General features: G+C 40.1%; 1 protein-coding gene across 1 annotated transcript; it reads left to right on the top strand.

Moving 5' to 3' along the window:
- The first annotated feature begins 243 nt into the window (after positions 1-243).
- SLC19A2 (solute carrier family 19 member 2) lies at positions 244-22,452 on the top strand. Its single transcript, XM_010953836.3, has 6 exons — positions 244-663; positions 7,550-8,152; positions 16,494-16,716; positions 17,785-17,977; positions 18,334-18,475; positions 20,452-22,452. Exons 1-6 carry the CDS (start codon positions 463-465, stop codon positions 20,578-20,580), a joined length of 1,491 nt encoding a protein of 496 aa, XP_010952138.2. The 5' UTR covers positions 244-462; the 3' UTR covers positions 20,581-22,452.
- Positions 22,453-25,404: the final 2,952 nt, after the last annotated feature.

Genomic DNA, 25,404 nt, shown 5'->3' with positions numbered 1-25,404 from the left:
ACCTGACTAGCGCGCGCCGCCGCCAGGAACCGCGGCGTCCGGACGGGAGTCCTACACGTCCTCCGCGCCAGAGCCAGAGGACGTCAGCCGTCCGGCGTGCCACCGCGGCTTCGCCGCTTGTGAGCCGCCGACCAATGGGAGAGAAGCTAAGGCCCGGCGTCCGCTGTGATTGGCTCTCAGCGGGGAGGCGGTGGCGGAGGGCGGGCTTTAGGGTGTGTTTGGTATAGGGCTGCGCGGCGGGCGGCGACCCATGAGGCGCTGGCAACTGGGAAAGGTTGGGAGGCGCGGCGCCTTGAGGCAGCTGTCCCAGAACAGCCTGGCCCTGCCGGGAGGAGGCGCCACTCGCGATTGCAGGTGCCTGCGCTGGGGCAGCGCTTCCACCTCACTCCCGTTGGCAGAGGAGGAAAAGGAGAAGGAAGGGGCCGGGCCGGGTCCCCCCCACTCCCGCCCCTCCCGGCCCGGATGGATGTTCCTGGCCCGGTGTCCCGGCGGGCGGCGGCGGCGGCCACCATGCTCCTGCGCACGGCTCGGGTCCCGCGCGAGTGCTGGTTCTTGCCCACAGCGCTGCTCTGCGCCTACGGCTTCTTCGCCAACCTCAGGCCTTCCGAGCCCTTCCTGACGCCCTACCTGCTTGGGCCGGACAAGAACCTGACGAAGAGGGAGGTAGGCGCGGCGGGCGGGCGGTAGATGAGCCGGCGGGGGGCGCGGCGAGCGGAGGTGTGCTGGGGTGGGTGGGAGCGGGCGGAGGGGATGCGGTTCAGGGAAGGAAGAAAGGAAAGGCGCTCGAGCCGCGTGAGCCATTCCGGGTAAAGTTCTATGCCGGTGCTGGGTTCTATCTATCTTAATTCATGCTGTTTTTCTGTCGTCCCTTGATTTATGGGGCACGTCTTATGTGAAGGGCTCAGAAAGCGGCTCGGGAGCCCCAGTGCACGTGTTTCAGATGATGGTGCTGATGATGCTGTAAAGTAACTTAGCCCCCACTCTGCTTACACTGATCCAGCAGTTCTTGCTTGTGGGCGGGGGAGGGAAGGAGGAGAATTTTGGATAAAAAAGCGAAAACAGTAAGTTGTACTTTGGACATGGTATAAAGGTTTAAATAAATATTTGCTGCCTGAAAGTAAGGAACCAGATGCAGAGTAACCCCTGCTTTCTGAAAGGGTCTTCCCTCTACCTGCTGCACCCTCATCCTTCTCCTATCTTACTTTCTTTAAACTTTGACAAGACGGATGTGCTCAAATAAGGACAATACAGGACAACAAGAATCTATCATCTTATCTTGTCTTGATTTTTAATTGGGTGAGGCTGTGTCGAAGGATATGCTTCCCCAACCCGACCTCCACCTCCTGGGATAAAAGCAGATACTTAGATGGTACCACACAGTTGGCACTTTTAGTTTTTCTTGCGTTGTGAATTGTTGCTATACAGGTGTCAGTTTTGCTCCTTTCTGTCCTGCTGTGATGTTCAGAGTAATTGAGAGTACATAGTCCATGATCAAGAACTTCTTGCTGATTGATTTTCCCTAGGAGGATTTATAAGTAAAGTACTTCGGAAGTACACTGTATACTTTAAAAATGTGCTTAACTCTTTAAAATATATGGCTAATCTCAACACTTGTTTTTTTTGAAGAAGAAAGACATATTAATTGAGAAAGGAATTAAACTCAAAAGTGCTACAACAGAATCCAAATAAAGCAGATTCAGCATCCTCTCCCTTCAACACTACAAAGGGTGAAAGCTGAGTGGGCACTTGTTAGCTGTTCCTTTTTCCCTGTGTCTACTTTTCCTCCCACCCTGCCTCCTGCCCCAGTGGCTGTGAAACACTCCTCCCATTTAAACCTTACTCTTCTTGGTGTAATTAGTATTCACCTCTTTTGAGTAGCAACTCAGTATCCCTGCATAACAGGCCAGAGTAGGATTAATTACTCATAGTCCAGTTTGTGGTTGCACTGCTCGTCCATTTTCAAGGGCACTTAACAGAGAATTGGAAGTCAGTGTTTGAACCCTGGATTGAGGATTTCACTTGAGTTTCTCACATTGTCTTGCCACTAGAAAGTAGCACTGACCTTTACCCAACTTCAGATCTTCTACTTCTTGGTCTTAAGGAGCAGTCCACAAGGAACTGTAACCGTTATTCATTACGTATTTAAATTGTAATATTGGTTCAAAACAATAATAAAATGGAAAGGGCCAACTCTTGGGAACAGAATGATCCTGCAAGAAGAAAGTTACTGCAGTAGATACTAACTATTATGTATAAAATAGATAAACAACAAGGTCCTACAGATAGCACAGGGAATTATATTCAGTATCTTGTAATAGCCTAATGAAAAGGAATACATATATATGTATAACTGAATCACTGTGCTGTACACCAGAAATTAACACAACATTGTAAACCAACCAAACCTCAATTAAAAAAAAAAAGAAAGAAAGAAAATCACTGCAGTAAATATGAGAGAAAATGATTCTGGAGACCCAAAACAACCACTAAATCTGAGGTGTAGCCACTGAACAGAAGTGGTGCTCCTTGTGGGCTGCTAACAATTAAAGTTTCATGGGAACTGCCATGTGATCTGCACAGTTTGTGTACCTCGCCTGGAGGAAAAGCACACAGGGGAGGAACACACTCTCAGTGTTGCTATTTGAAAGCCGATCTATTTTGTCCAAGTGCCCTGGGCAGGATTGCTGTGAGATGTGCCATCATGTGCCCTGTCTTATCGGACAGCTTCCAGGGCAAGCGGAATATGTTCAGGGGGCATAGGAATAAAGCAGGGGTACCAGGCCCAGGAGATATTCGCTGACTGTGTAACAAAAACATAGCACACTTCTGTTACTGCAAATTAGATGAAGAGGACAGGGTTTGAAGAGAAACCTGGAGTCATTTGTCTCTGAGGGCCTCAGAATCATGGCCCATTCTGCTGGTCGTGCACCGTCTGGCTCTGTCTACCCTCTCTGGAACCCTAGATTTTTTGAATATCTGATAACTAAAATGAATAGGACAACTTGTTCTCGTTCCTGACTTGAGTGCTTGATTTCACCAATGGACAGTTATTTATTTAATATCACATGATTTTTGAGCAAAGTGAGTGTCAAATCATGGTCAGTAGTGTTTGTATTGAACTTTGTATTTCCCCCTAGAAGACTTTAGAAGGGCTAAGTGGTATCATCTTAAATAAAGGTATTTTTAACCAAGACAAAAGACAAAAGGAGAGGGAAAAGGACAGAATTTCTTTTTAACAATCTCAAAAATTTTTTTCTTAGATTTCAGGAAAACCATTAGCCTGTTTTAGGTATCATTTTATAAATTTTAAACAGGTTAAAATTTGACCATATTTCAATAGTTGAAAGCCAAACTTTAAATAAAATAGAGCTATTTAAAGCCTAAAACTTTTTTATCCCTTCATCTTTTTCAGCATGTGATTTGGGACATTCACTACCTTTATTTGAAATTTTTAAAGCATTAAACTTAAACATTAAAACTGTTCTTCCAAATGTTGGCAAGGATATGGAGAAAAGGGAACTCTTGTACACTGTTGGTGGGAATGTAAATTGGTGCAGCCACTGTAAAAAACAGTGTGGAGGTTTCTCAAAAAATTAAAAATAGAACTACCATATGACCCAGCAATTTCACTCATGGGTATATATAAAAAAAAACTAAAACATGAATTCAAAAAGATACATGTACCCCAATGTTCATAGCATCATAGCAGCATTATTTAAAATTGCCAAGATAGGAAGCAACCTAAGTGTCCATCAACAGATGAATGGATAAAGATGTGGTATATACATACAATGGAGTACTATTCAGCCATAAAAAAGAATGAAATTTTGCTATTTGCAGCACTATGGATGGACTTTGAGGGCATTATGCTAAGTGAAGTAAGTCAGCCAGAGAAAGATAAATATTATAGGATATCATTTATATGTGGAATCAAAAAACTACAACAAACTGGCAAATGTAACACAAAAGAAGCAAACTCACAGATATAGAGAACAAACTAGTGGTTACCAGTGGGGAGAGGAGCAACATAAGGGTAGGGGATTAAGAGGTACAACTGTTAAGTATTAAATAAGTTATAAGGATATATTGTACAATTTATAGCCAATATTTTATAATAACTATAAGTGGAATATAACCTTTAAAAATTGTGAATCACTATACTGTACACCTGTAACTTAAGTAATATGCACATCAACTATACTTCAATAAAAAGATATTTTTAACTATGCTTCCTGACATTCAGAGCCTTACAGAATTTGGCTCTTGCCTCCTTAACAGCCTTATCTCCTAGTACCTCCTTCTTCCCCTTGCCTTCTACATGCCCAAGCTCCACCTACATTAATCTTACAGTCATAAGTCCAGCATATCCAGTCTCTCATCCACTGGTCTGTACTCATTAACTAGTTGTTTAATTGAAACTTGATTGGCCTGATTGAATAGAGATTAAAACTGAACATTGTTTTCCCTTGACTTTTTTGTAACTTAGAAGAAAGCACAAACAAGCTCTGATCCAAAGAGCTGTGAAAGGCACCTTAGAATAAAATCAATTCCCTTTGCTCATGTGGCAGATTTTACCTGAGATAAGAAGGTATTGTCCAGGTATGGACAATTAAGTCTGCAATCCGTACATTTTTGCATGTGGAAGGTTTCTCTTCAGGGTTCAAAGTGCTCATCAAAGAAGCATTTCCTGGCATAACAGCTTCACTGAGAAAGAAGGGGTCTATTGGAGACCCAATGGCTAAGCTCTGGAGATTGTCTGGTCTTCTGTATTCATGAATGCCCTATGAAAGCACCCCTTTGCAGGTTGAAAAAGCTGCTGCCAGCGTTGGAAGTAAGCCTAGAACATAGTAGATGATCAGTAAGAGTTTTCTGGCTAAAGACATGAGGTATTTTAGTGTGCTGGATTCAGAAGATCAAGGTTCAGATCCTCCCTCTGACAATGACTAGCTGGGATGACTTTGGGCAATTCACCTAAGGCCAGGTTCCTCAGTTGTAAAATAGAGAGGATAAAAGCATTTACTTCCTAGGGTTGTTTGGATTAAGTGAGGTAATGTAGGTAAGGTCATCACCATAGTGTATAGCACATGAGTAGAGATTTGCTGTTATAATGCTGATAATACTGTGAAAGGGACATTCATCCTGGGTTGATCTCTCTCCCAGAAGTAAATTCAGATTTCTTATTTAGAATAAGTTAAGGAGAACCCCTCTGGTCTTTATCCTCCCACTTGCTTTGTTTCTGCTTGGCATTGCTTTTTCCTCATCTTCGTTATCTAAATTTAGGTTTTGTATTAGGAGTAGAATTAGGCTCATCAATATAAATACTTTAAATTGATAATGGAAAGGCTGAGATTTTTTATAATGAAAACTTGGCAGTTCATTGTTTTGGGACAACTGTTATTGAAAGGTACATCACATGTCTATGTATAGGCAATTTTACTGGAGTGAAGACTCAATGATTAAGTCCCAAGGGGTGTGGTGGAAAACAAAAAAAGATAGGGAACTGTGGGAAGATATTTTTAAAGGAAGGGTGTGATGGCTCATGGCTTAGTGACATTGTGTTGGGGAAAATGTGAAGGTGAGGGAACATGCAGTTCCAACAGTGGAGGCAGTTTCACACTTAAAACTGTAGGAGAATATCTGTAAAATTGCAGGCAGAAAAAGGAATGGAAAGTTGCTAATGGAACACAACTGTGAAAAGTCTGTAAAGAAGCCTTCACTCTTCGGGGCTTTTATCTCAAGGTTGCCCTTATCCTCTTTGGTTTTCTACTGAGAAGCCGTCTCTCCCTGTGTCATGTCAGCTGAGTGCACTTTGTTCTGCATTTGCTAAAATTTTCAGACTTGTGAAGAAGAACCACTTCTACAGTTCTTGATTATTTGTTCATTCACAAATTCAGATGCAAGAAAATTTCCTAAGTGGAGGTTACTAAATGATTTATGAACACAAATGAAAACAAAATTCATGAAAGTGAGGCTATTAGATGAATCACTTTTGATATTTGGCCAGTCAGCAGTCAGAAATCAAGTCTGGAATATATTTCAGATTATATCTTACTTTTATAGTTGTTCTCTATACTTGCAAAATATTTTATAATAATTGTTTATTTTACTGTTCCTCTAAAGCCTTAAAACAATTAGTCCACTTTATACATGGGTGAAATGAGGTGTACATGAGAGTTAAAAAAAAAAGTTACCTTTGGTCTTAGATTGTCAGAGCCTAGGATTAGATTGCTCCATTGCAAAGTATCTAGCCTGTTAGCAAGACTGCATTTCAGGAAGCACTTACAAACTGGGGCCACTGAGCCAGACTTTGAAATGATCACTTAAAAAACTGACTTACTTAAACCCCTAGGAACTAGCTAGACTCTGGGGTAGGTGTTAGAAGAGGGAAAAGTCCCCTACAATGAGTGTTATTGCAAGAATGAAGATGACAGTTCCATTAATTTAATTCCTAATGTCCCACGTGGTCTGTGTTTCAGCTTTAGTCCTTAAGTCTTTAGACCTATGAATAAAGTGGAGTGAGTGATTTACATGTATTCTCTCATTTAATCCTTGCAACAAACACTATGGCATAGTTTTTACTTCTCCTTTACTGATAATGGAGATTAAGGCTAAAAGGAACTGGAAAAAATAAATAAATAACTTGTTTCTAATACAGCAAATGATGGAACTGAAATTCCAGCTAGGGTCTTTGTGGTTTAAGATTATTTCTATCTTCCAATGAAAAACTAATGAAGAAGGAAACAACAAAACCTTCGTATTTTTTCATATTACAGACAAGCAAAGAGAAGGACCTCAAAGTTGCTTATAATGCTACCATCCACAGATAGTTATTCTGTTAAGACTGTAGGACAGGTTTACCCTCTTTATTACTATTTCCCCAAAGAAATGAAACTTAGAATCATAGAAACTTAAACAGTAAAATCATAGAAACCTAATCAAACAGTAGGATCAAGGCTCTGTAGCTAGAAGTAAGAATTGACAATGATTCTAGGGCATGTATTTGTTTCCAAAGCATTTATTGAGCCAAGTGTCTTCCAAAGAGTGTGCTGGTTATTAGGCTGTGCACATGAAAGTTAACTCCACCCTTCGAGAATCTGTTAGGCAATGGTTCTCAACTCTGGCTCATATTAAAATGTCCTAGGAGGTTTTTAAAAAAAATGTCTATGGCTGGGCATCCAAATTTTTCAAAGCTCCTTGGGAGATGTGTAGCCATGGCTAAGAACCAGTCCTATGAGGTAACTGGGGAAACTGGCACATACAAAGCAACATCAAGAGAGCTTTGGATACAAATACTGTCAGCTGCAACAAAGTCGTCTGGGATGAGGAAGGCGTTGAACCAGACCTTGCTGAACAGGGAGGGTTTTACTAGGAGAAAAATGATGCAGTGGAAACAGGAAGTACATTCCCAACAATCATCAGAATGATTGATATCTTTGGTTGATAAGGATGAGATATTGAGGTATCAGTAGATTGTTTTGTAAGAATAAACTGTTACGACTATTCCAGGTCCTTTGATATCACTAATGGGATTTTATCCTTTTTCCACCAGGTCTTAAATGAAATTTATCCAGTATGGACTTACTCTTACCTGGTGCTGCTGTTTCCCGTGTTCCTTGCCACCGACTACCTCCGTTACAAACCTGTGGTTCTGCTGCAGGGACTCAGCCTTATCGTTACATGGTTCATGCTGCTCTACGCCCAGGGACTGCTGGCCATTCAGTTCTTGGAATTCTTCTACGGCATCGCCACAGCCACTGACATTGCCTATTATTCCTATATCTACAGTGTGGTAGACCTGAGCATGTACCAGAAAGTTACAAGCTACTGTCGAAGTGCCACCTTGGTGGGCTTCACGGTGGGCTCCGTGCTAGGGCAGATCCTCGTCTCAGTGGCAGGCTGGTCCCTCTTCAGCCTGAACGTCATCTCTCTTACCTGCGTTTCTGTGGCTTTCGCAGTGGCCTGGTTTCTGCCTATGCCACAGAAGAGCCTTTTCTTTCATCATGTCCCTCCCGCCGACCAGGGGAGGAATGGTGTCAAGCCACAGAATGGTGGCATTGCCACGGACATCTCAGCCTCTAACCACCTTCCCCAGTGGGAGGATGTTGAATCAAAAATCCCTCTAAATACAGAAGAACCTCCTGTGGAGGAACAGGTAAGCACATCCTTAAATGTCTTGTGGCTGCTACCCTGGGGGCTAGACCAATGGTGAAGAAACAGACAAGAAGCCCTGAATTCATTTGGATTCAGTTTTATCTTGAGTTGGTTCATTGGTCCATTCATTCATTGATTCACAGTAATGTTGATTTATCTTAGAGATGACAAATATATTTTCCCCTGGAGTGAGTGACCTCCAAGTTCAGACTGGCACATTATATTGCCCGTGTCAGAGATGTCCTAGAAGCCACAGCAATGTCTGTCTCTCCTTCATCTTTCTGTCCCAGAACTTGGTATATAAAGGAAGCTCTCAGAAAATTTCCTCTTAATGAAGTGATAGCAATAAATGATGAATCTCTACTTCCAGTTTCTGAATTAAAGTCCAAACTGTTTAAGGACAGGAAGTTATCTTCCTCACCTGAGGCTGGAAATTAGACCTGATACAGGCATACCTTGAAGATATTGTGGGTTCAGTTCCAGACCACTGAAATATAAAGCAGATAGCCTAATAAAGCGAGTCATACAATTCTTTTGGTTTCACAGTACATACAAGTTATGTTTGCACTATATGGTAGTCTATTAAGTGCCATAACATTATGTCTAAAAAATATATACACCTTAATTTAAAAATACATTATTGCAAACAAATGATATCATCTGACCCTTCAGCAAGTCGTCATCTTTTTACTGGTGGAGAGTCTTGCCTCATTGTTGCTGGATGCTGACTGATCAGGCTGGTAGTTGCTAAAGGTTGGGGTGAGTGTGGCAATTTCTTAAAATAAGACAACAATGAAGTTTGCCACATCAGTTAATTCTTCCTTTTATGGTTTCTCTATAGCATCAATGCTGTTTGATAGCATTTTACCCACAGTAGAACTTTTAAAATTGGAATCAGTCATCCTAAACCCAGCCACTGCTTTATCAACAAAGTTTACGTAATATGCTAAATCCTTGGTTGTCATTTCAGCAGTCTTCATAGCATCTTCACCAGGAGCAGATTCCACTTTCTTTGCTTATCCATCAGAAGCAGCTCCTTATGCATTTAAGTTTTATCATGAGATGACAGCGGTTCAGTCACAATCTCAGGCTCCACTCCTAATTCTGGTTCTCTTGCTGTTTCCACCACATCTGAGTTACTTCCTCTGCTGAAGTCTTGAACCCCTCAAATTCATCTGTGAAACAAAAGCTTTGCAACTCAATAATTTATTCTGACACATCCCATTATATTTGTTTTTTTATAATGTGATTGCTGCCCACTAAATTGATTTTATTACCTTCTAATGAGTTGGAACCTGAAGTCTAAAAAACTTTGTCCTAGACCAACTTGATATTTGTTATTTATAGATTTTTTTAACATTTTTTATTGATTTATAATTATTTTGCAATGTTGTGTCAAATTCCAGTGTAGAGCACAATTTTTCAGTTATACATGAACATATATATATTCATTGTCACGTTTTTTTTCTCTGTGAGCTACCATAAGATCTTGTGTATATTTCCCTGTGCTATACAGTATATTCTTGCTTATCTATTCTACAATGTTGAAATCCCATCTATCCCTTCCCACCCTCTGCCCCCTTGGCAACCACAAATTTGTATTCTATGTGTATGAGTCTATTTCTGTTTTGTATTTATGCTTTGGTTTTTTGTTTTTTAGATTCCACATATGAGTGATCTCATACGGTATTTTTCTTTCTCTTTCTAGCTTACTTCACTTAGAATGACAATGTTAAGATATTAGTACTTGGCATGCTGAAGAATTATAAAATTTTAGAGTTAGGAGTGATTCTAACCACAGGTCATAGAAAATCAGAGCATCTTAAAGTTTCAAGGGACCTTAGATCACGTCACCCTTTCATTTTAGAGGTAAGGATTAGGATCCACCATTAATGAGTTGTACAGAATTACACAGATATACTCCTAAACGTAATTTAAGACCATATATGAGATCCACTTCAATCTGTACTTTGGTCCTTGAAGTCTTTCACTGGGATAACGACATGGTCAGAACTCATGTTTCTGGCAATGCTGTGGTAAAAATTAGGATTCAGGTCAGTTCCATGATCTCCTTGGCTCTGCTGCTGACACCATGACAGGCAAGCAGTGCTTCTGGGCAGCTGTACCTCCCAAAAATTCTGCTGTTTTTCTTTGACAAGCTTGAAGGGAAGTAAGAATATGGATATTGGAGATCACAGTGCCATTTTAAGTTGACAGAGCCCCTAAGTGAATCATTAAGGGTAATCATGGTAATTACGGTAAAGAAAAGTGCTAGGTCAGTGGGTGGTTTTCTCTTGATTTTATAAAAGAGGAAAGTGAGGTGGAAGTCAGAGTGATAGCCGAGTCCACAAGTTACCTTAGAGTACTTGTGAGTTGATTTTTCAGAATGAGTCTGCTGCTTTGGGGCAAACCCTGCTGACATTGCAGGAAGAGGAGCAGCCAAAGCCAGGGATTTTCTTTCCTAGCCAGGCAGCTGGACTCGTTTTGTGCTTGGTGTATAGCTGGGCCTGATTTATTTTAAGTTGCTCATCCATTAGAAATAATGTAAAGTAAACCATCTTTAGCACAGGGCTTGATATGCAATCAATACTTAATGAATGGTATCTGTTAATATAGCTTTACTTCTGTTTGCAGACTGACACCTTTTATTATTAGCAAGCATTCTCAGTGTGTATATGTGTTTGAGTTCCATCAAATGCTGACAGCAGCAAAATGAATGTTCCCACTTTGTCCTTAATATCATTTCTGGCAGCACAGTACAGTGGGTTTTGAAAAAAGCAGGCAAGCCCCAGAACTAGTACTTACCAGCCGGGTGATCTTGGGCAAGATACTGAATTCTTTACGACTTAGTTCCCTCATTCATATACCTACCTCATAGGGTTGTTTCAAGTATTACATAAAGCCATGGAAGGCTTTCAAATTAGTATACATAACAAGTAATCAATACATGGTGATTTCTGTGATTATTTTTATTAGATATGAATAATCAAGAACATCTTTGTACCTTCACTATAGATATTTATTTGTGGGGCTGTAAATAATCTCTCATTTTCCCTTTGAATTAGTTACCCTCAGTATTCTGGACCTTATGAAATGTATTGTTAGAGTGTGGTACTAATTCCTTCAGGAATTCTTTTTCTTTAACTGAGTTAGGCTACTCCTAGACGTGGAGAGTGTTAAACCAGATGATCACTAAGCTTTCTCTAACTCTCGAATCCTGAGTTTTGTGAGCTGGTCGATGTGAAGGTGTGAAGGTACTATGTCCTTTTGCTTGTGTTTCCCAGCCACAGCGTGAAAAACTCTGTCCAGTCCCCCATATCTGTCGGGACACATAATTAATATCATAGAAGTACTTAATTGCAGTCATCAGCCCTTGACTTAAATCTTCATACTTTAGGTATTAAACCCTAATTATCCATCCCCCTATGTTTTCCAATCATAGAAGAAATTTCGATTTAGAAGAAAATCCAAAATTCTCATCTCATCATGGCCTATAAGACCCCATACGATTTGGCCAACATCTCTGACCTTATCTCTTAACTGATCTGAAACACATCAGCTATGCCACCTCAGAACTTCACTCAGGACTGTCTCTCAGTCAGGACTCCCCTTCATTGTGACTTTGATGGCTGGTTCCTTTATGTCACTCAGGTCTCAACTCAGGCATCAGCTTTCTAGGGAGCCCTTTAACACTCAGCAGTCATTCATTACCTCTCCAGAACACAGTCACTTGCTAGCCCATTACCTTGTTTATTTTCTTCATGGTATTATTCCTACTGTAAGCTGTCTTGTTTGTCTCCTTGCTCCAGTGTAAATTTCATAAGGGCAGGAGCTTTTATGCTGTATCACCAGTGTCTGGAACATTGCCAGACACATGGTATGGGTACTCGATAACTATTTGTTGATTACATAAATGAATCATGACAAATAGAATATCAGATAAACCAGCATTGTTTAAGCTCTTGCTACATACTGAATAATACTCATCTAGGTCTTCCAATAGCTTGTTGAAGTAAGCATTAATTTCCACTTGACAGTAAAATGCCTAAGATTCAGAAATTTTTCTGTCTCTACATGAGGCAGGTATGCTGCTGCTGCCTCCTCCTCTCAGCTCCCATTATTTTGACCTGAGTACCAGATACTGTGCTAGCAACCTTAGATTCATTATCTCATTCTTATTAAAACTACTATTCTTACAAAAACTCTATGATAGATGTATCACTATCCCCATTTTACAGATGAGGAAACTGATGCCTACATTAAGTAAGTTGCCCAAAGGCACAAAGAAAGTGGCACAGTCAGAATTTTCAAACAAGATCTAGTTGACTCCAAAGACCACTGTAATAGACTCTCATTCTTTGTTGGAAAGAAGTAACTTCTAAAGCTTAAAAAAAAAAAAAGAAAAAGAAAAAGAAAAACCCAGCATCAGAACCATTAAATAAAACCTAAAAACCTAGATGCCCATTGTGATAAACAAGTAAAAATTGAGCTTAGATATGATGTGAATTGGCAGAACTATGAAAAATTGCTTGGTTCTTATTCCAGGGAGATTATCCAGCATTTTGGGGAGAAAATGGCCTTTATTTACTTAATTTCAATGGTCACTCTTACAGTACATAGCTAATAAACATCTTAAGAGGAAAAAGAAAGTCTCTACTGATTTTATTTAAAAGATTCATACTTAATTTTTAAATTAAACAGTACTGAAGACTATATAAAAAGAAGTCAAAATAATCTGAATTTCTGCCACCCAAAGATTGTCACTTAATATTTCAGACCTTTCAAAATTCATGTATATATTATAGTAATGTAATTTTAATCTACATGCAGCTTTATAATATGTTTTTTTACTGTGTTGTTTAATACTCATCTTTCTGTGTCTTCATGTCAGAATAGCCTTCAGAATCCAAAGAATTGAAACTATAATGGTAAAAATGACTGATGGGAGGTGTGTGTTGGGCAGTACTCTGCATTTCCCACCAGGCTGGCCCTGAGCACTAAAGCCAGAATCAGAGAGAGACTTGTGTGAAGGATATAGTCTGCCTTTTGACCCTCCTGTTTTTTTCCCACTTGTGGTCACAACCTTTCCCTCTGGATATCTCCAGTCGGACCTCTGCCAATGGATGTGTCTGAGTTAGGATGGAGGGGAGGTGTGTAGCCATATATGATTGTACCCGCTCCCCTTTGCAGATTAATGCCCTTGAGGCTCAGATGGTTGTCATCTTCTCTGAAAAAGAGTAGCCAAAGGCAGATCTCCATGCCAACTCTTAACAGGTTGCCAGTGCCCCGCTTTCAGGCTTATGAACTGGGGCGCTGTGAGGTAGCAGGCCAAGGCAAAAATGACTATTCTTAGAACAAGATAAGTGCATAGGAGGGCAGAGCAGGAAACAATGTCCCAGAAGCCTTTATGTTGGAAGAGAACTTTATCGTTGCTGATTCTTAAGTTCATTTCAAAATCACCTTCCTCTGTGCTTTTCTTATTTTCTTTGCTTTGAAAGTTGTTCTTCATTATTTCTCTGTTCAAGTCTTTTCTGTCACCCAAAGTCTGTCTCAAACACCAATTCTTCCATGATACATATTTTGGTTCCTTTTCCCTGAAACCAGATGTACTTGACTTGTGCCCATTGGTTAAGGCTCATTCTATATGCTTTTAGAATGTTTTGGACAATGGAGTATCAATAGCTGAGGAAATAATGATAGTCTTCCTTTCATCATAAAAAAAAAGTGTTCATTGTTTATAGCAAGAATTAGTATCAGGATTCTGCCCTTCAACAGCACTTAATAAAAGAAGCAAACTTATTCTTGGAAATTTCCATCCCAGCTATTAGTTTGACCATAGACGAATCTCCCTCCGCACATAACTGAGCTAAGAAAAGAGTAGCATTTAGCTTGGTATTGTAAAGACCTAGCTATATTCATTAAAAGGTTCTATTTAAAGGCGAAGGGGCTATACAGAAATAACTTAAGATGAATGAAAGACTTGAACCGAAGACCTGAAACCGTAAAACCCCTAAAAGAAAACATAAGTGGTAAGCTCCTTGACATTTGTCCTGGCAATGACTTTTTTAAACTCTGACACCAAAAGCAAAAATAATTAGGTGGGACTACATCAAACTAAAAAGTTTCTGCACAGCCTAAGAAATCATCAACAAAATGAAAAGGCAACCTACTAAATGGGAGAAAATATTTGCAAATCATATGTCTGATAAGAGTTTAATATCTAAAATATATAAGAAACTCATACAACTCAGCGAAAAGAGAACCCAATTTAAAAATGGGCAGAAGATCTGAATAGAATTTTTTCCAAAGAAGACATTCAGACTGCCAACAGGTATAGGTAAATATGCTCAACATTGCTAATCATCAGGGAAAAGCGAATGAAAACCACAATGAGATATTATCTCATACCTGTCAGAATGGCTGTCATCAGAAAGAACACATAACAAATACTGGCAAGGATGTGGAGAAAAGGGATCCCTCATGCACTGTTGGTGGGAATGTAAAATTGGTGCAGCCCCTGTGAAAAACAATGTGGAGGTGCCTCAAAAAATTAAAAATAGAACTACCATATGATCCAGCAATTCTACTTCTGGGTATATATTCAAAGAAAATGGAAACACTAATCCAAAAAGGTATAGGCACCCACATGTTCATTGCAGCGTTATTTACAATAGCCAAGATATGGAAACAAAGTAGGTGTCCATCAATGGATGAATGGGTAAAGAAAATGTGGCATATGTATACACACAGTGGAACATTATTCAGCCGTAAAAACTTGGAATGAAGTCTTGCCATCTGCAACAATATGGATGGACCTTGAGCACATTATGCTAAGTGAAGTAAGTCAGACAGAGAAAGAAAGATCAAATTATCTCATTTATATGTAGAACCTAAAAACAAAACAAAATACCCCACAAGCTCACCGATGCAGGGAACAGATAGGGGGCTGCCAGAGGCAGGGGCCAGATGGTAGGCGAATGGATAAAAGGGGTGAAAAGATACAAACTTCCAGTTATAAATAAGTCTTGGGGATGTACAGCATGTACACAGTGGTGACTGTAGTTAGTAATACTGTATTGCATATTTGAAAGTTGCTAAGAGAGTAAATCTTAAAAGTATTCATTAAAAAAAAAATTATAACTATGTATGGTGACAGATGATGACGAGCTTTGGGGTGATCATTTCACAGTGTATACAAATAGCAAATCATTATGTTATAGACCTGAAATTAATAAGTAATCGTTTTACATCTGGAAGTTCTCGTTCCATACATGCCATGGCCTCCAAGCAAGGAGCTTCCAGCCAGCGAACAGGTTGAATCATGCTGCTGCCATCAGTGCTACTAATTTGTTGCATGGCTCCTATCACACGTCCTGCCTCTTATGTGCTACTTCATGGTTAGCTTCCCCTTGGTCCCTTTGGATTCTCTCATTTTGGCCTTTCTGTGTTAGCCACAAAAGTAAAATTTCCTGTTTTCTAAGCAAGGCTCGGGAATTACAGCAACCTTTGATACGATTGGGGTCAGAGATATTTCACAGGGTGTTTGGATCTCATACTGACTTCCTGGCATAGTCTCAGGATGGCACGTAGCTCAGTAATGTCTTGATTCACTGAGTTACAAGCATAGTAGCTTTATTACTTCATTATAATAGTAATATTCCCCGTAAATATTGGGTGATATAAAAAGCATAAAGAAGAAAAAAAATCACTGATACCCTACCGCCCAGGGAGAACTGCTGCTAATATTTTGGTTTATTTCTTTCTAAGATTTCTGTCTTAACCATTACCTTTCAGTGAATCTGTCAGTTATAAGGATAGGTTCTCATTGATGGATTCTGCCTGAACACTGATTTAATAGGGTTACCAATTATTGCTTATTCTTAATGTTGCTTGCCACTGTGTGGGGAGATGTGGAACGTCATCTCCCTTTGGCTGAAGTATGCAATCTCTGACCATCTTTCTACCTTCATTTTGTAAACAGTATATCATTTGCTGGGTGTGCTAATATTTGTAGAGCATTCAAAGCAAAATTTATATGAGTGTGTTTTTCCCCCAGAGGGGATGAATGTAATTGCTAAGAAGTTTACATACATATATATATATATATATATATATATATATGAAGTTACATATATATGTGTGTATTATATATATGTGTGTGTATATATATATATCTTATATATATATATATCTTTTATATATATATATATATATATATATATATATATATATGAAATAAGCAATTGGCTTTCACAAGGAAGAAGGAAAATGTGTGTTAAATAGAAAATTGAGTCTACATAGTTGCTTTCTGTGCTGTTGCCTTCTTCTCTTTTTCTGTGTAGGAGCCCAAGCCAGCCCGTCTGCTTGTGCTGAAGGTCCTGTGGAATGACTTCTTGATATGCTACTCCTCTCGCCCGCTGCTCTGCTGGTCCGTGTGGTGGGCCCTCTCCACCTGTGGCTATTTCCAAGTGGTGAACTATGCACAGGTCCTGTGGGAGCAGGTGATGCCTTCTCGCCATGCTGCTGTTTACAACGGCGGTGTGGAGGCCGCTTCAACCTTACTGGGTAAGCCGTGCAGGGTGGTGGAGGCTGGTAGGGATGGGGGAGAGTCCTCTGGGTCATGAAGTCAACCAAAATCAGATTTTCTCTCCCTTCCCAAATTTGAAGTAACCCCCCAAAAATAATTTACTCATTTTGAGCTCTGATTTTATCATGTAGGATGAAAAAATTTCAAAGTGTTCAACAGGTGGAGGACTGACAGACAACCTTGAATTTTTCCTAGCCTTTGGGAAACCTAATGTAATGATTCCCTAAACTGTCTTCTTATCCCAAGTTTTTGTTTATCTCTGATTTACTGGGTGCTTTTGCCACTTGTTGTGAAACTTCAAGTAGCAGTCTACAGTGCTGTATAACCACAGTAGCTAATACCTGTTGTGTTAATATGTGCCAAGTGCTGTTCCGAAGACTTTATGAGGATTTAGCTCAGTCCTCACAGGAGTCCTAAGATGGGTGCAGTTATCCTCCCCGTTTTACAGTGAAGGAAGCCGCAGACTAACAGGTTAATAACTTGCCAGGGTCATAGAGATAGTAAGTAGTAAAGCCAAGGTTTGAACTCAGAGCCTATGTCTTTGGCCATTATTCTATTGTCCCTTTCTGACGTGTGGACCCACCTCATAAGGTTTGGGAAGACTTTACATGATTTCTGTAAACCCTTGTAACTGTGACTGGCACTTAGCGCACTCCATAGCTACCACCAGCATTTTACCATGTTCTAAACTGCCCCTCAGTTGGGAGGAGATACGAGCCATCCTGCCACGTTGCACAGATACTATCAGCGGTTCTTTTTGACTCTTGCCTGTGTCCACCCCGGTAGTTTTCCCTTAGCAGCATCCCTGGTTCTGTGTCGTCCACTTCCATCTCATATTCAGTCTCTCATCATCTCTCAGTGGCTCCATATTTATTCCATCAAGTCCAGAATTCTCTGCCTGACTTTCAAAGTCCCCCATAATCTTGAACTCCTCTGTTCATGGGTTAGAAGATCTTAAAATGCAGTAATTTCAGCTGAATTTTTAATTTACTGAACTAGTACTTGTTTAGCAAAATAACTACCTTACTTTTCTCTTTGTTTTGCAGGTGCTGTTGCCGTGTTTGCAGTTGGTTACATTAAAATATCCTGGTCAACTTGGGGAGAGCTGACACTGTCTCTGTTTTCTCTCCTGATTGCTGCCGCAGTGTATATCATGGACACTGTGGGTAACATTTGGGTGTGCTATGCATCCTATGTCGTCTTCAGAATCATCTACATGTTACTCATCACCATTGCAACGTATGTATTTGGATTCAAAGCATTTGGAAAAGTTGTGACTTCTTCTTGGTTTCTTTCAAAACAAATATTCTGGCTAAAAGAGGCAAATGGGAGGAAGCATTATATTACATGTGCATTATCAGTTTTTCTCCTGAGAAAGCATTTAGGCAAGGTTCATTTATTTCCTTGTCCATATATTCTTGCTGTTTTCAGATGTTTGCACGAGATTCACATCATTTAGCAACAAAATACTTTTTCACTTGGTTGGGAAGGGAATTGATGGTAGAAAGAAGGGGCTACTCTTCACATTTAAAGTAAAGACTGTAACTACCCTGGAAGTCATTCTTGTCTGTTCTTTCTTCTTTTTCTCTTTAAAGTTTTCAGATTGCCGCAAACCTCAGCATGGAGCGCTACGCCCTAGTGTTTGGTGTGAATACCTTCATTGCTCTGGCATTGCAGACCCTGCTCACGCTCATTGTGGTAGATGCCAGCGGCTTTGGCTTGGAAATTACCACTCAGGTAGGATCTCTGTTTCAGTACTGAAGATGTTACAAGTCAATCAAGGTAACAGAAGTGGAGCATGCTTAATAAATAAATTCAAGCCATGTAGACAGATACAAAATAAAAAGTAGAAGTGTCTCCTCCTTCCTCAGTGAACCTCCACCCTTAGTTCTTTTCTTCCAGGAGGATGTTGGCACCATGATTTTTCTGCTGAGGCCCTGGAACATTCTGAGTGTGATTAAGCAGCCAGGTGTTGCTAAGAGGTGCTAGTGGTCCCCTCCAGGCCAAGCTCTCTGCTTCCTCATCTGTTATTATTTCCCCTCCATTTTGAATTCTGTGCCTGGAATACTGCATCCCATGTTTGAGATGTTCTGCTTCATCTCAGAGCTAAGTCTCCACCCTTCTTTATTTACAATACCCCTCGCCCAGATACCAAGGTACTGACTTGCTGTTGATGAACAGCACTGTGATTCTTAACACATGACCTGTTGAGGAAACACCTGCACAAACACCCAGAGACAATGTGAATACTTTCATTCACTTGGGAATTGTGTGGTTGTATGAGCATGCCTTCATGCATTGTGAGTTGTAGGTAGGGCTTGTTCTATGCTTTTGCAAAATGGGCAGTTGAATCAAAAAGTGCCTACTCCACCCCATCTCAGCCCAAATGATTCCATCTCCATTATTCCTTCCTTCCTTCCATAATTGTTTTCTTAGAATACAAAGACCTAATATGTTGGCAGTATCCCTTTGTTTTTACTGAGGAGATCTAAAAGGGAAATAATAATAAGTCACATGCGTTGAATGCTTTCTGTGCCAGGTACTTTATTGAGAATTTTGCAGGGTTGTTGTCAGGATTAGACATCGAGAAAATGAGTCTGGGAGATGGTGTGTTGTTTAAGGTCACAGTCAGTAATAGCGTGGCAGAGCCAGGATTCAGACCAGCATCTGAGTCTCAAGCCTAGGCATCTCCCACTGCTTCATGCTGCGTCAGAAAAGGCTGGGGCAGAGGAGCGGGGGATAGAGCAGAGGAACGGGAGCTTATTACTTTCTTTTAAGTAAGAACGACTTAAGTGTTTCCCAGTTACTATCTGCAATAAAAACTTTGAGGAGACCTCTCAAGGGTTAGGGGCGTACATTTGGGATGGAGGGTAGGAGAGTAACTAAGGGCTTGCCATCTTGCTGTAGAAATGGTGGATTTAAACAGATGGAGTAATAGAATTTTGTGGGCTGTGCTGAAACTCGTAACCATAACAACCATGGTTAATGAACAGGTTTCCTATAGAAAAATGTATCCAAATTTTTAAGAATCTGGCTCGAAGGATTAGAGGGACAGGCTTATTGCACCCATAGAACCAGCTTATCGGTATTTAGTTATTTTAAGAAGGAGATGATGACGATGTTGATAAATGATATAGTCACGTCAAAAAATTGGCTTAGAGAAAATTCTTATAAAAAGTAGTCTTATAATGGAATATAGTTGACCTCTTCTGGGAAAGAGTAGAAGTTCTTGAACTTCAGAACTTGGCCTGTTGGTCATACCCACCTATCAGCCTGAGGGTAGAGCCCATGATTCAGTTACAACAATAATAACAGCAACAAAAATGAAAGCAGTGTTCACAGCAGTAGCGTTGTGCCAACACACTTACGTACGTGAGCTCGTCCCTTCTCAACAACCCTGGAAAACAAGGAAGTGTTATGAAATACAAAGTGGTCTGTACATGAAGTCAAGGTTCAGAGACTAAGTCTCTCAGTCCAGGTCACACAGCTGGTAAGGGGCGTGGTCAGGATCTGCACGCAGGCAGTCAGGCTTCAGTGTCACCGCTGCCTAGTGTATCCTCAGTGCTGGTCCATCACGTAAGCACACGGTGTTTTTTGGAGTTTTATTGAGAAACTGAATGTACCTTTACTTATAGTCTGTTCACATACATGTAATAAAAGATCTCATCTTCTAATCAATAATCCTCTAAATTGCTTCTCCCCCTCCTCTTTAGTTCTTCATCTACGCTGGTTATTTTGCACTCATCGCTGTGGTTTTCCTGGCTAACGGTGCGGGCAGTATTATGAAGAAATACAGGAAGCGGGAAGATCCAGAATCAAGTTCTCAAGTAAACACTTCATAATCCACTGCTGATGAGCTTCTTAGAGCAAGAACCCTGCACAGCAGCTGTGCCTGGATGTATTTAATTTTTTAAAGTGTAGACATATATTTATGAATGTGCATTTCATGGCTTCAAAGCAGCCAACTGACTCTACCTTGTGTTCCTAGAGTAACATAATATACTGTTCAGAAGTGAAGTTTATTTCGTAGATTATTTATAAGGGCCAATTTTAAGGATGCCTTTTTTTTCTGATTCAAAAGTGAACTTGATTTTGAAAACCAAGTAATCAAGAGCAGTCAAGCAGCACATGGTGATGTATACTTGCTAGCACGTGAGTTTGGTGTTTCATAGGTCAAGTGCTTCCGTATCTGATTAGCCAGATACTCGGCCTGGTGGGACCAGGGCTTCACAGGGGCCACAAGATGTTACTAGTCGGAGTAGAAATATGTTCTAACAGCACCCGGCTCTGTTCAACTTAATTCTTGTTTCTGTGTTACTCGCGTGCATTTGTGTTTCTGCAGATGAAAGCTGTTCCTATCAGTGACAGTATTTGCTCTGGTTTGGTGTTCTTTCCTATAAGGAGTATTTGTCATTTCTAATTTTAAGTTTTTTAAAAAAAATTCATTGTGCGAAGTTCTCAGTTCCCATCTTGACAGGTATGTATTTGTGTAGATGTTCCTCAGAAGTACATTTTTACATTATTCATATGCTTCCCAGAGAAGCTAATTTAGTTTAAAAATAAGGCAGGTTTTGAGGCCTGCTAATAATCTAAGCGACCTAATTAGAAAACTTAAAGTAGGTTTGCTTGTCTTTTATTCTGTATGAAGGACTGTTAATTCCATGATGAAAAGTTAAGGAATGGGCTAAAGATACTACTAGCCCATTTTGTATTTGCATTCCCTTGTATTTCCAAAATAAATTGATAAGGTCTTTTTTTTTTTTTAAATAACATCATCTCCATTTATAACTTATATTATTTGTCCTCCTTATACAAGGTAAAGATGTCACTAAGAGTTGGATTATTCCAAGGTCTTTTTCACAAACTGAGCCTCTTTTAAATTATTTTAATGGGACAGGAACCAGAAGACTTGGTTCCTGCATTTTGTACATTAAATCTGCCTTTGTTTCTAAAGGTGGATCATCTTGAATATTTGCTTAAAATAAGAATTGCTAGTGATTCCACTTCCAAGTTACTTGAAAAAATGTTATTCTGTATACATTTAATTGGGAAATTAGTCTAAAGTGACTGCTAGTTTATGTGAGACATGAACACTATTTTAAAGCCAACTTTGTTGCCTTAGCTTAAAAAAAGTCTAGGGTAACTTTTTTAGAATGACATAGGTAAACAATGAGTAATAGTGTCAGGATTCTAAAACTGACCTACTTATTTGGTAGAAGCAGGAATTCTAGAAGCAAATGAATGAGGATAAGAATAGGTCATTCTCCACTCACCTTCCTTTCTGAATGAGGGAAGGGAAAAGAACGCTGCCTGAGGAGGGGAAGGGGAAGTGGTGTCATAAAAAGCAGCCTCCAGTTTTTACATTTTGTCTTTGTTTTGTTTTATGTTGCTACATAGGGAATTGTTTCCTCGGAAACAAGTAGAAAAGCGGGGTTTGAAGGATTTTAATTTTTTTAACAACATAGACTGTGGTACAATCAAATTGTTCGTGTTACCTAAGCAATATTTCCATGAAATTTAATTCTAAGTTTGTGGTACAATCAGAGCCTTTACTTATTTAAGACAATAGTAAGTTCACATCGTGGTATGTGGCCCTATTTGCAAGTTGTACTGTATGCAGTTTCGCAAAGAAGTGAAAATAATTTGTTGTACTTTGTATTCAATTCTGTACAGATTTTAAATTTATTTTTATTAAATAAATATTTTACAGTATATTCTCCCTCTTTAATCAAAATTATTTTCAAGTGATCTTTTGCTTCAGTAAGAGCTTTGGATTACATATTTAAATCTTTTAATAATTTCTCCTAGGACAGATTTCAGACTAAGCATTCCCCTCACCTGACCTTCTGAACTAAGCTTGTCATCTCGTTCTTCCATTGCTTTGAGATCTTTACCTTCGTCTCTTCTGCCTTATTTCTGTTGTTTCCCCCATTTTTTTCCTAGCACCACATTGCACTACTTACTTTTCTTGGTTTTCATCTTGGTACCTCTTATCTTCTTAAAGGATTCTCCCTTTTAGAAACTGAAAAGACCTACATTCTCTTGATGTTAACTGAATTTTTTAAACAAAGGAAATGAAGTTGAATCAAGGGCAGAAGGTACCATCCTGTTTTGAAAATTCATAGCCTTCTTGTTCCAGCCCCAAATATTCCGATATCCAGAGAATCATCTTCTTGCCATCAGTTGAGAATCACTTGTTCTTTGTATCCCAGAAACCAAATCAGTCTTTTCTCACAGTATCCAAATGAGTACCTTCCCTTTAATATCTCATTCCAAAACCTGTTTCATGAAGGCATTTCATTGATTATCACCAAACACTTGGAAATTTTTCTTGCAAAAACATTTTTGAAGATAAAATTTTCTGTCTCTAGAGTCATATCCCCTGTATCTTAAGGCCTTTCAGATTGTAAGCCTTCTAATTAGGGACCATCTCTTATTTTTGCCTTTTGTATTTATAAAGCACATCCTAGTGCCCTATGAATACTGAATTGTGTAACTGATGTGTAATGGACTCAATATAGCCACTTGCCACTTGTTTTAAAAAAAAGTACATCAACATAAAACATTAAGATTAAAAGGCCTGTCAATGACCTCTAGTCCACTGGATACTGTATTCAAAGGCATTGTGCCTGAGTGATAGAAACTGAATTTATTTTACCTGTTATGGCATCCTCATAATTAATACCTTATATTCGTTTAACACGTTTTAACATCTCCTTGGATTCTGAAAAAAGTGTCTTGTAGCACTACTAATTCCTCTGCTTTCATTAAGTAACGCTGATAGAAGGGAGTTCGAAATATTGGGTTTGCCACTCAAAGCTCTGACACATTAGGGAAGTCACTCTATTGAGCTTCAGTTTCCTCATCAGTAAGTGGGAACGATACTTACCCCACAGGATTGTGGTGAAGAAATTAAAGAACATATGTGAAAGCACCTGTAACACTGGAGAGCCAGAGCAGGCAACTAAGAAACCAGTTCCCTTGCCCTTACTCTCCATTTACACTTAGTCTGTTGCCATCAATCTCAAAATTGTACTCTCAAAGGAAACTTTTTAATATTTCAATCAAAATGAAAATGATCAGAAGCTTTTAAACATTCTCCCATATTTTTAATTTATATTTTGGAAAGCTCTTCTGGGGATAGAAGGAAAAAGTCATGATTCCTGCTCTCAAGGAACTTAAAAATATGTGATAAGAAAATACAAGTAGAAAGGATAATATAGAGGCCCAACTGCAATACTAAATACTGCGTGTCAGATACCATAATGATTAAAAGGCTTGGGTCTCAGAAAAAGACATTGGGGAAATCATGTGTGACTGCCTGAAGGAGGTGGCATTTGAGTTGGCAGGACGGGCAGGATTTTGAAAGAAATTCGGAAAGGGAGACCTGTGTAGTGAAGAAAGGGGTATCAGTAAAGGTATGAAGGCCAGAAAATGGGTGTACAATCAGCAACAAATATAGAGGGGAATAGGGTGCGATAAAGTTGCAAAGCAGTTTGGGGTCATTTTCTGTTTATTAATTGGGGGTGGGAATGGGAAGTAATGATTAAGCTTATCTTAAAGACGTTTAATCTGACAGCTGTGGACAGGATGAATTTTATGGAAAGGTATGATTTAAAATGGGTTGTTGAATGGCCATTTCAGTTGATTAGGTGTAGGTGAGGAAGCCCTTTATGTCTATGGCAGTGGAAGTAACAGGACTAACCTGAGGTTACTGAATTAATATTCTGGAATGTGTGCCCATTTTTCAAAAGGTAGCTTAAAAAAGTGAATAACCTACCCAAGATCACACATCTGTGAGTTGGAGAAGCCGGAATAGGATTCTGATTCCCACCCTCCACTGCAAACTAATGGTCACTTCCACCCTTGTTCCCCTATCAGGTCTGCAGGGATGACACCACAGTGGGAAGAGGGGGTAGGAAGGTGCAGCCGTGGCAGCTCTCTGACAACAGAACCGGAGTTCTCCAGAGAGGAAGAATGCCAAGCAGGGCACCCTTGGCAGTAGGAGGGATTTGCGTAGGGGCTGTCCTGGAATGGCTGGGGAAGTGGCAAGGGGATAGAAGCCTCGGTGTACAAGTTGTGGGGATAGAGTGAAACAACGCTACAGAATATCCATAAGTAGATTTTTCCGTCCAGCGCCTTCCAGGGCGGGCGGCTCCGGACTAGAACTGGGCCTGCGGGTCTTTGGGCAAGCGGTGGGCTCAGTGTGCCTGCCTCCCTTGCTCCCTCCTCCTCCCGAGGGCACCCCGGCCACTGCGCCTGCGCATTACAGCCCGCCGCTGGCGGGCTGCGACGGCTCCAGGTGTTTGCACGCTGCATCTGTGCCTCCGCAGGAGAGGGAAGGAGGGCTTAGGGAAGCCCGGGCTGTGTGCTGCATTTGACCGTTTTATGAAAATCCTCCTCCTAAATCCACAACGAACCGCAGTGTGAGGAAAACCCGCGTGGAAGGTCACATACCGCTAAGGGCGTCGGCTGCTATGACATTTAAAACGTCTTCGGTGATCAGTATTGCCAGCTGTAAGTCGTTTCTGAATACCAAACTATCTTCTTTTAAAGTAAGTGAATCAACAGGGGCAGCAGCCCTTTTCCAAAGGAAGATCTTACCCTGTAGAAAATGCAAAGGGAATCACAGCCAAGAAAATTTAACCTCCTGCCTCAAATACTGA

The sequence above is a fragment of the Camelus bactrianus genome, chromosome 21, assembly GCF_048773025.1.
Source record: "Camelus bactrianus isolate YW-2024 breed Bactrian camel chromosome 21, ASM4877302v1, whole genome shotgun sequence".
Classification (NCBI taxonomy): Eukaryota; Metazoa; Chordata; class Mammalia; order Artiodactyla; family Camelidae; genus Camelus; species Camelus bactrianus.
The sequence above is the reverse complement of the archived record's forward strand: the minus strand, read 5'-3'. Positions and strand labels throughout refer to the sequence as shown.